The 12,170-nt window shown below is 37.9% G+C and overlaps 1 protein-coding gene across 1 annotated transcript in view; it reads left to right on the top strand.

The window, feature by feature from the left end:
- PCSK2 (proprotein convertase subtilisin/kexin type 2) overlaps positions 1-12,170 on the top strand; it is a 264,456-nt gene that overhangs the window by 42,637 nt on the left and 209,649 nt on the right. The window contains exon 2 of the mRNA XM_070419880.1: positions 3,619-3,723. Within this exon, the coding sequence (XP_070275981.1) occupies positions 3,619-3,723 (105 nt within the window). The remainder of the gene's footprint in view (positions 1-3,618; positions 3,724-12,170) is intronic.

Genomic DNA, 12,170 nt, shown 5'->3' with positions numbered 1-12,170 from the left:
CCTCTACTTCCAACTTGTTTATATATTTGAATCTAAAATATACACTGAGTGGCCAGAATATTATGACCACCTGATGTTTGTAGACAAATTAGCTATAATTTCCCGCTGAAGTTGCTAGAGGGCCAGATCATTATAAACATCTGAATAGAACAACATACCTAAGTATCGTTGCTGATCAAGTTCATCCTATCATGTTGATGGCATATCCCAATGGAGATGGTTTCTTCCAACAAGACAATGCGCCATGCCACAGTGCTCATATTGTGCAGGAGTGGTTTCAAGAACATGAGGGAGACTTTACCTTGCTTAGGTGTCCCCCACAATCACCAGATCTCAATCCAATTGAGCATTTGTGGGACGAAGTAAAAAAGCCATCAGGCAGCTGGTTCCACAACCATCAAATCTCACAGAACTGGACAGTGCTATTCATCAGGCATGGTGTCAGATTCCTCGCATCACCTTTCAATATCTCGTGGAGTCAATGCCAAGAAGAATCACCGCAGTACTGAAGGCAAAAGGTGGCCCAACAAAGTACTGATGGGGTGGTCATAATGATCTGGCCAGTCATAATGATCTGGCGACTCAGTGTATATCTTATAGGAAGCATATAGTAGAATAATGATGTTGAGTTCTTTCATCAATTCTGTCAATTTCTGGTTTTGATTAGAGTTTTCAATTCCTTTACATTTGATGAGGTAAGATTTACACTTGGCATTTCATTATGTTCTTTCTATATATCTTAGATAATTTTCGTTTCTGTATTCCTCAAAAATTGCTATTTTGTGTCAAATATTTTAGTGTTCATTTTAAGTACTCTGTTGTTTATTTTATTATATTTTTAGTTATTTTTTAGTGGTTACTCTTGGATTACAATTAACATTATAAACAATTTAGTACAAAAGTATACTTAATTTCAAAAGTATACAAAAACGTTTTTCCAATGTATGTTTCCTTTGCTCCCTTTTGTATAATTATTGTAAAAATTATATCCTTATACATTATAAATTCGTAAACAAAGTTGTACAATTATTGCTTTATGTAGTTGTCTTTAAATCAGGTAGAAGGAAAAAGATTGCTACGAACAAAAATGCATTTACATTATCTTTTATATTTACTTATTTATTTACCTTTACTGTTGCTATTTATTTCTTCATGTGTGTTTACATAATGTCTAGTGTCCTTTCCTTTTAGTCTAAAGGACTGCTAGTAGCACTTCCACTAGGGCAGATGTGCTAGCAATGAATTCTCTCTATTTTGTTTTTCCAAGAATGCATGAATTTCTTCTTAACTTTTTAAGGATACTTTCACTAAATATAGAATTCTTAATTGACCATCTTTTTTTTCAGCACTTTGAACATGCTGCTTAGCTGCCTTATGACTTGCATAGCTTCAGATAAAAAGTCACTGTTAGTTAGTGAACATCTCATATATTTTTTTCTTACTGTGCTGCTTTCAAGATTCTCTCTTTATCTTTGACTTTTGAAAGTGTGACTATGCCATGTCTAGGTGTGCATCTCTTTGATTTTATCCTGCCTTGAATTTGTTAAGCTTGGGTGTATATATTAATTTTATAAAATGTATAATTAATTTGTAATTAAATTCATAAAATTAGAAATGTTTTCTAACATTATTACTTTCATATTGTTTTTGCTCCTTTCTCTTTCTTATCCTTCTGAGACTCCCATTATGTTTATGTCAGTATCCTTGATAGTGTCTCACAAGACTATTCATTTTCCTTTATTCTCTTTTTCTATTTCTCATACTGAATAATCCCAATTGACTTATCTTTATGTATGCTGATTCTTCTGCCAACTTAAATCTGCTATTGAAAGCCTCCATTTAAAAAGTTATTTCAATTATTATACTTTTAACTCTAAAATTTCTATTTTGTTCTTTTTAAATAATATCTATCTCTTTATTAACAATCTCTATTTGCTACCATATCATCTAATATTTTCCTTCTCTTTAGACATGGGTTCTTTAGTGTTTTCTTAATATATTTATAAGAGCTGATTTAAAGTCTTTGTCTAGGAAGTCCAACATCTGAGCTTCCTCAGAAAGTTTTTATTTACTGCTTTTTTCCATATGTATGGTTCATATGTTCATTTTGTGTGTGTGCGTGTCTCATAATTTTTTAAAAACTGGACATTTTAAGTAATACAATGTGGCAACCCTGGACATTGGAATCACCTGTTCTCCAAGTGTGTGTGTGTGTATGAGAGAGAGAGAGAAAGAGAGAGAGAGAGAGTATACTCTCTGGGTTTACTGTTTTTGCTATTGTGGCTATTGCTGTATTTTTGTTTTGTTTTGTTTTTTAGTGACTTCCTATAATGTACCACTCAATCTCTGCTTACTAGCTTTGTGGCCAACTAATTATTAAACTGAGATTTCCTTAAAGACTGAATCAATAAGATTTTATTTACTCTTTGATAAGGGTCTCTGTGTGTATATTGGGATATGCTTGATCTAAAGATCTCAAATTGGCTCCACCTACATTGGTAAAACCTTAGTTCAAAGCATCCACATCCCCTTCCCTTTTCTTCCAAATCATAGGTGGCAACGTTCATACTTAAAAGTTTCAATAACAAACACTTAAAGTAGTGAAATGCTTTTGGTTCAAGAACCCCTTGAGAATCTTATGAAAACTATGTGTCATAGCTCCAGAGAAATGCATATATGTCCATGATTTGGGCTATAATTTTTGAGGGTTTGATTAAATTTCTTGATCAATTTAAGAGCTACAAACAACATATTTTTATAAATATGAAGATATACAGAGAAAGGGGAGAGTTCAGGGAATTTTGAGGCTCCATTTTCATAAAGGAGAAGAGAAAAATATCCCTAGAGGGGAAATGACTCGCCTAATGTTAGATGATAATAGACATGAGCCATATCCAGGTCTCCTAATTCCTAGGTCAAGATTTCCCTCACCAAATTTCCTTGAATCATAGAACCAGTGACAGTTCTCTTTAGGTTCTCCTAGATTTTTATAGGCCCTTAGTCCCAGACAAGCTCTTACTATTGTGGTTTCTCTAACTAGATCTGACACTCATATCTAATGCCAAGCATCTTTAGGAAAGGGAGATAGAGGGAAACCTGGCCTGTCATCCAGCAGGTACTAACTAGATTTATATGGTTACACTGTGCCCAGCATGATGGAGGCATCAAGGGGTCACAGAGAAAGTCAAAGACATAAGACAGATAATCTAGCTGTGAAGACAGAACTATGCCATAACACAATGCTGGAGCAACCCAGTATGAAGAGGAGAATGGAGAAGTTGGTGTAGGTATGAATATAAAGGCAAGGCTCCATGGAAGACAACAGAAAATTGAAAGATGGGTAGAAACTAAAGAAATGGAGGAAAGATTGAAGGTCTTTGTGGAGGGGAAAGGTAATAGGTACTATGCAAGAAAAGATAGAAAAGGGGGAAGGAGTACAGTGAAAGGGAAATAGAGGACAAGGTCTGAATGGTCCTCTATTTCTGAGGGTTGTCAGTGGTTTTCTCATAAAAACTTCTATCCTATGGAGCCTCAACATGCAGCTCCAGCTTTGATGTCCCTGTTCTGGGCCCACCCTTGGAAGCTAACCATTTCGTGTGTCTGTTTGACTCTTCACAGCTCCCTTTCACTGAAGGCCTGTACCACTTTTATCACAATGGCCTTGCAAAGGCCAGGAGAAAACGCAGCCTACACCACAAGCACCTGCTGGAGAGAGACCCCAGGGTAAGTTTTCCTGGAAACCTATCTTCCAATTTCTGCCACCAGATGCAGGCTCGCTGGGGTAGTATAAAGAGGGTTGCGAGGGAATTTTGAAGTAAAGTCATTCAATGTATTGAGATGGGCCAATTGGATCCTTGGCAGAGTGGCACAGAGGACTCTCTGTTCCTCTATCTTGTGTATTATAAATAAGCCTTTAATAGGACTGGGAGAAGAGTAACAAGGATACCACCCTTTACTGGCTTGTCTTCTCCTGCATTATTTTGTGAGACGTTCTGATTGCCTGGGAAGATGTTTTGGCCTGTGATGGGTGGAAAGACACCAAGCAGGTTAGGGAGTCATTTTATAGAAGATTTCTACTGGTGAATCCTCATGCTCTGAGGAAGTTGTCATGCCCCATATTAGGAATGGAGAAAATGAGCTCACAATAGGCAGTGGGCTTCTCAGTATCCATGATGGTTGCAGTCATGGGAGCACCTCAGCTCCTCTTCTCACCTTGTATTTTCTCACACTGACTTAATTTATCACCATATTTCAATGGTCTTTTTAATGCTCATGTCCCTTATTTTTTTAACCTCCAATCTTTACCTTATTCTTGGAATCCAGGTCTCATTTTCTATTTTTCCTAGCACTTTAAATTCAATATTCCTGCAGCCAAACTTATCATCTTAACCAAAGTGGCAACTTTTTCAGTGTTCCCATTCTCTGTTTTCAGAATAAAAACTGGTCATCACTGAAGACTTCCTCTTCAACTTTTGTGGGCATCCCATATATTTACATACATATTCAATTGGATAGATTTTGATTTTCCCTATGCAATTCACTAAGAGGAAAATTAACAATCCAGGCAAGTTGCTCTCTATGCATTGAAGATGCATAACCTCTTTACCAGGACTCTTGAAGGAAAGTGGATATAAAGAGAGTCAGACATGAGTTACGGATTTACACATGAGACTCCTTTTGAGCTTATGGAATTTGTAAATTCATTCTGGTGAGGCATTTCATATGAACATTTGACTGAGTTTAATTCGGGCTTTAATTAGCAATGTAGATGAAACAGGGTTCCCAGCAGATCACCAACTAACAGGTCATAGGCAATTTGCCTTTAATTCCTCAACCCAGGGGATCCCACATTCTCTGTAGTGGAAATTCTACTCTGAGAAGCCACTTCATCTTCACTGTCAGACTAAGATTCAAGCTGCATGTGCTGCCAGCCAATGCCAGGCATTCTCAAAGTGTCTGTTGTAGAAGCTGGAACCACTATCTAAGGGAGAAGTTCTCTTTTCTGTGTTATAGCAGACTTAGCCTGACTACAATTCAGTACCCAGATGCCCTTGAGAAGCTCGTGGACAGGGATCCTGTCTTTCTCATCTGTGAATCCAGGGTGGGCAACAGTAGTTAAAGACCACTCTGGTCCACTAGGGCACTGGTTTTCCCTACACTGCATCTTGATCTTACCCTTTATGGCCAATTGTTTTCCTTTTATTTATATATTTTCTTACAAGTCCCATTGGTTTCTCCTCTTCCATGACTAAAGATGTTGCCCCAAGGTCACTAAGAAAGAAACACAGAAAAGAAACTGGAGCAGAAGGAAAGATACTTGAAAGATGTGGGCTAGGAAAGAGAACTGAAGAACAGTGAAACTAAGAAGTCATTGGTTCAGAGAAACTTCTTGGGATGGTTAGGCTAAGGTTTTCTTATGCTTGCACTTACTTGAAATGATTTTTGAAATGCTGATTCTTAAAGTGAGGAGTGATGTCTCAAAAAGAGAAGGAAATAAGATGGGTTGGGTAATAAGAAATGAAATTATGCACCGGTGATTCTAATCATTTATTTTCCTCCTCAAAATATTATCTACTTTAACCAAAAGGGGCATCCATTCTACCTTCATTGCCATTATAAGGGCCGTGGGAGTCCTCTGCCTCTACCTGGTAGAGGTATTCATCTTCCCTGCCCATGAAGATGAACAAAAAATAGCAGGGAAACTGAAGACCATAAATCTCCTGCACCTTTTCTCTGTCTTATCATTAAGGTTAAATGCCAAGTCTGTTGTCAATAATAAAATCATTCCAGGAAAGAAATAAAGCATAAAATCTCATAATTCTTTATTTTAAAAAAAACTGCTAGTGACAGCTGCCTTGTTTTAAAATATTAGATTAAGGCCTGAGTCTTTCCTGTATGATATTCTTGTGGTCATCTAATTTTGGCATCAGCTGACAGCAAAACATGGGGATGACTATTCTTTTGCTATGAGCATTGCAAAAGCAGCAATGTGAGGATTCTGCCCTATGAGCTTACACACCTTAAACAGAAGGGCAAATAGGCCCGAGTGTTAGGATGCCTCACATTTTGGGTTCTCAAACACATTCAAACAGGTTTCCAAAAAAAAGAAAAAAAAGTAAATAGAAGTATAGAGAGAAAAGGGGAAGAACCGGGTAGCCAGAAAGGATTATTGATCCAGGCTTTTGTCTCTTGTGTAGATATTGCAAGTTACATCTTATGACTCAAGACATTAAAAGCAAGTTGTTTAATCATTCTCTGAAATGTGTTGTCTTCTAGACCTACAAACTTAAACATGTTTCTGGCCCCAGGTGCCTTTTTTCTCCTGTCTCTGTGTTGCTTCCTGATCTCTTTCACTGGCTGTCCTCCCACTTTGTGTAGAAGAATGCAAAGCCCAAGGAACCAGGCACATAGAGGAGGAGGCTTGAGCTGCTACAGGCTCCCAGGGATGAACCCACCCACCAAGCTTTGTAGCCAAAGAAAACACCAAGGTCTGCTACCAACCCAAGAAATAAACAAGAAAAGGAGAGAACAAAATCTGGTTTTTGTTGTTGTTGTTGTTGTTTTAATATATTTTTATTGATTTTTTACAGAGCGGAAGGGAGAGGGATAGAGAGTTAGAAACATCGATGAGGGAGAAACATCGATCAGCTGCCTCCTGCACGCCCCCTACTGGGGATGTGCCCGCAACCAAGGTACATGCCTTTGACCAGAATCGAACCTGGGACCCTTGAGTCCGCAGGCCGATGCTCTATCCACTGAGCCAAACCGGTTAGGGCCAAAATCTGGTTTTGATTTTGCTCTGAATTCAGAATAGAAATTCCAAGGATGTTTGTCCCTCACTTAGCAACTAATTTTTATCTCTAAAGAAAACAATAGAAAGACTAGAAAAGGATCATAAGTGCTTTTTGTCTAGGCCAGTCGTTGGCAAACCGCGACTCGGCAAACTGCGACTCAGGAGCCACATGCTGCTCTTTGGCCCCTTGAGTGTGGCTCTTCCTAAGCCTTAGGAGTACCCTAATTAAGTTAATAACAATGTACCTACCTATATAGTTTAAGTTTAAAAAATTTGGCTCTCAGAAGAAATTTCAATCGTTGTACTGTTGATATTTGGCTCTGTTGACTAATGAGTTTGCCGACCACTGGTCTAGGCCAATAAAGTGTTGCTTTTAATATGTATATATATCCTCATCAGTATACAGGGCAATAGTAAGAAAATAGAGTCTGATACAGACTGTTTCAAAGGTGTTCTTGCCTTTCCATTTCTTTCTGCTAAAAGGATTAGCAGAATGTTGAAAAGCATCATTTAGATGATAAAAAGCAAAAGTTGTGTCTTTTTTTTTTCTGAGTATCTTGGTATGCTGCAGTTCTGAGTACATAGTAGATTAATAATTTTTCTTCAGGGTTTTAATCCATGAAGTAGTATTATGTTTTCTTGTCTTATTTTTTTAATATCTTTATTAATTTTAGAGAGGAAGGGAGAGGGAGAGAGAAATAAAAACATCAATGATGAGAGAGAATCATTGATCGGCTGCCTCTGGCAGGCCCCACATTGGGGATCGAGCCTGCAACCCAGGCATGTGCCCTGACCAGGAATCGAACTGAGACCTCCTAATTCATAGATCGATGGCCAACCTCTGAGCCATGCCAGCCAGCTCTCATCATATATTTTTTAACCCTATTCTAAAATGTGCATCCGTTAGGAAACAGAAGTATAGCTGTTTTTTGCCCTAACTGGTTTGGCTCAGTGGATAGAGCGTCGGCCTGCAGACTCAAGGGTCCAGGGTTCGATTCCAGTCAAGGGCATGTACCTCTCATCGATGTTTCTAACTCTCTATCCCTCTCCCTTCCTCTCTGTAAAAAATCAATAAAATATATTTTTTTAAAAAAGTATATCTTTTTTTTTACCTCTTCCTTTAGATACATTCTTAACTGAGAGTAAAGAAAACCAATTACCATTTCAGTATTTCTAAATCTTGTCACTGAGAATCTCATGAAGAGTCAGTTTTTTATTTCCAAAGTCTAGCACACTATATTCCTGGTATATTCACCATCCTAGTACAACCTCTGAAGCAAGAACAATATGTTTAAAAAGTTTGGTAGCTAAAATTATTTGAAAATGTAATAAATACATCCAGGTGAGATTTGTTAAACTCTGGCTAAGAGTAGCATCAACAAATCTTGACACCAAACCTAATTGTCGTCCATGGTCTACATATCAAGCCCCAAAATTTCTACAAGTATGTGGAAAATAAATGTATTTAAGATAATATTTGTTCACATTTCTGTTTAACTATATTTGTGTATCTGATGACATAGCATTGAAATAAAATACATTCAAAAACACAAACTCACATTGTTCAATGAGCAACACACACTACGCATATGGAAGCCTAATAATTTAACAAAAAATAACCTGAACTTCTTTTGTTGAGAGGAGTTATATTCAATTCAAGAATTATAAACATTTATTACCTTTCCTAAACAATATTGCTAGATCTTACAATTATTATTTAAAATCATTTTTAAACTTCTTTTAATTTTATAAGTCAGAAACTCCTATCAGTCAACTGAAAATGTTTCTCTGTTCCCTGTCTCAAAGAATGGATGTTTTCCTTATCTAAATGTATATACATATCTAATGATCATAGATGACAACCACTTGGGTTATATGACCTATTGTTGTTTTTCATGGGTCTAATCTGAGCATATTTGTGAAGCTTTAGTGTACTCCAAAAACCCACAAAAATTAGTTTCCCAGGATAGTCCTTCAAAAATCCCACAGAACCATACCACCAGAACAAAAGAGAATTTTACCTACTCTTTAAAATTAACTGGATGTGACTGGTGTGATTTGTTTGTAAACATCAAAATAATGAGTGAACCAGGCTTTCTTTCTTTGTGCGAGTTAATAATACAATAATTGATATTGCTTTCAAAAATGGATTTATTATCATGGTTGAGACTCAGGTGGTTGACAGAGCTAGGACCAGCTTGTAATTACTTTGGGTCCTTTTCTGACATGACACAATAATGCTTTTAGGTCTAACTCTGTTGGGGTAATTTAGCCATGAATAGTGAATATTTTGTACAGTGCTACATAGACTTAGATAAGAAAGATTAAGCATAGATGACATGGAAAATATGATCTGAAGGAGTCCATGAGATGATCAGAGCAACCACATAGAAATTTATTCACAATCAATATATATCTTTATGAAAAGAATACTGGAACTTCGACTGTTCAAAGCAAGCAAAGAAATTATTTACTCTCCTCCACAAGTTACATAAAATTTTGTCACAATTGCTAAACTTAGCTTTTAATTCTTCTCAAATGCCTAATATCAGTCATAGTATTTTATGATAATGACATGCCACTTGTATATATTGTATCTTTCCTTTGATTTATATTTGACCACTTAGATTAAAATTTAGGAAAAATAAGTGAAAACACCATTATCTTTTATAAAATCTACTTTCATGTAAGAATTTATATCAAAGAATAGGTTGTCTTATCTTTATATTTATTAACTCTAAAATAGTGAAGTTTGAGATACTGCACTAAGAAATGTATAGGAATTCTCCAATTTATCTTCTAGAATGTGCTGTGTCTCAGGCTCTTTTTTAAAAAAATAAATCTTTATTGTTCAGATTATTACAGTTGATTCTCTTTCTTCCCCCCATAGCTCCCCTTCACCTGGTTCCCACCCCACCCCATGACCTTACCCCCCCGCCATTGTCCTCATCCATAGGTGTAAGATTTTTGTCCAATCTCTTCCTGTACCCCCTACTCTCCCTTCCCCCCTGAGAATTGTCAGTCCACTCCCTTTCTATGCCCCCGATTCTATTCTATTCACCAGTTTATTCTGTTCGTCAGATTGTTTATTCACTTGAATTTTAGATTCACTTGTTGATAGATATGTATTTCTTGTCACTTTGTTGTTTATAATTTTTATCTTTACCTTTTTCTTTCTCTTCTTAGAGAATACCCTTCAGCATTTCATATAATACTGGTTTGGTGGTGATGAACTCCTTTAGCTTTTTCTTGTCCCTGAAGCTCTTTATCTGACCTTCAATTCTAAATGATAGCTTTGCTGGGTAGAGTAAGCTTGGTTGTAGGTTCTTGCTATTCATCACTTTGTATATTTCTTGCCACTCCCTTCTGGCCTGCATAGTTTCTGTTAAGAAATCAGCTGACAGTCATATGGATACTCCCTTGTAGGTAACTACCTGTTTTTCTCTTTCTGCTTTTAAGGTTCTCTCTTTGTCTTTTGCCTTTGGCATTTTAATTATAATGTGTCTTGGTGTGGTCCTCTTTAGATTCCTTTTGTTTGGGGTTCTCTGTGCTTCCTGGACTTATAAGTCTGTTTCTTTTGCCAGATAGGGGAAGTTTTCTGTCAATATTTCTTCAAATATATTTTCAATGTCTTGCTCTCTCTCTTCTTCTGGCAACCCCATAATTCAGATGTTGGTATGCTTAAAGTTGTCCCAGAGGCTCCTTATACTATCTTCATATTTTTTAATTCTTTTTTCTTTTTGCTTTTCCGGTTGGGTGTTTTTTGCTTCTTCGTATTTCAAATCTTTGACTTGATTCTTGGGACCTTCCCATCTGCTGTTGGATCTCTGTATATTATTCTTTATTTCAGTCAGTGTATGCTTAATTTCTGATTGGTCCTTTCTTATATCCTTGAAGGTCTCACTAAATTTCTTGGAGGTTTCTAGAAGATTCTTGAGTAACCTTATAACTGTGGTTTTGAACTCGATATCCAGTATTTTGCTTTTATCCATTTCTTTCATTTATGACTTCTTTGTCTCCACATTTTGGCTGCTTACCTATGTTTGTTTCTATGTACTGGGTAGCTGCTAAGTCTCCTTGAGTTGATAGAGTGGCCTTGTGTGGTTGGTGTCCTATAGGGCCCAGTGGCTCAGCCTCTCCAGTCACCTGAGGTGTACACTCTTGGTGTACCCCTTTGTGGGATGTTTGCACAGTCTTGTTGTGGTTAACTTTTGATTGCTATTGGTATCACTGGGAGGAATTGACCTCCAGGCCAATTGGCTGTGGTGACCAGCTGTGTCTACACTGGAAGATCTGTTGTGCAGGAGACACCCTTATGGGGCAGGACTTGCTTCAGCAGGGCTTTGGTGCTCACTGAGTCTGCCCCTTGAGTGTGTCTCTTATGGATGTGAAGAGTTGTAATCCATTATCATCTACAAGGAGGTACAAGGTCAGCCATTGTCTGGGGCTTCCCAGCAGGAGCTACAGAGACATCTGCAGATTCCTCCTCTTTGTATGGAGTTTGGAAGTGCCCAGACAAGGCCCAGCTGTGAAGCAAGGCTGCTGCTACTCCCAGATATTGGGCCTTTTTTTGGAATCTCTGGGGCTCTCTGACCCAGTTGCAGTTTGTTTTAGGAGAAAGAACAGGCCATTCATATGCAAAAGCCGTTGCGCACAGCTTGGGTGGGGTTGTAAATTGGGAGGGGCAGGGTCTCTGGGAATCACCAGGGCAGGGCAAACAGCAATGGCTTCCCTAAACTGGAGAAGTCCCTGGTTCTCCACGTCCAGAGCACCCATGCAGGAACAATGATTGCTTCAAGCACCTCTAAGAGTAAACCGACCTCACGTTCCTGTCCCAATGCCAGAGAGTCCAGTTTCTCCCCATATGTGTCTGGGTCCCCCAGAGTCTTGCCTGTAACTGGAATTCAGGGCAAGCGGGAGCTTGTATCTCCCTCCCGGTTTAAAGAACAGCACATCCAGGTGCCAGCACTTTCCACGCCTCCGTACCTCTTACCAGTCTCAATGCACTTTCTTCACCTCTCTAGTTGTAGAATTTCCACTCATCTAGCTTTCCCATAGTTCTGGGTGGTAATTGTTCCGCCGTTTAGTTGTAATTTTAGTGTGGTTGTGAGAGGCAGCAAGTATAGGTGATTACCTATGCTGCCATCTTGGTTTCTCTCCATGTCTCAGGCTATTAAAAAACACAGGCATAGTAAGTTTATTTAAATATTATGGCAAATACAATAGTATTCTGTATGTCTGTAGAACTTTTATTCCAGATGCCATTCTGGCTGCCTTTTCTTTATGTTCTCATTTCCTTGTAGCAAGAATTGGGCCAAAAGGTTATTCTATCCAGAAGTGGAAGTACAAAAGGTGGATGTGTGCTTGAGTCACACAT

This window comes from Myotis yumanensis, unplaced genomic scaffold (genome assembly GCF_028538775.1).
Source record: "Myotis yumanensis isolate MYYU_CA2020_CCGP unplaced genomic scaffold, mMyoYum1.0.hap1 SCAF_7, whole genome shotgun sequence".
Lineage (NCBI taxonomy): Eukaryota > Metazoa > Chordata > Mammalia > Chiroptera > Vespertilionidae > Myotis > Myotis yumanensis.
The sequence above is the reverse complement of the archived record's forward strand: the minus strand, read 5'-3'. Positions and strand labels throughout refer to the sequence as shown.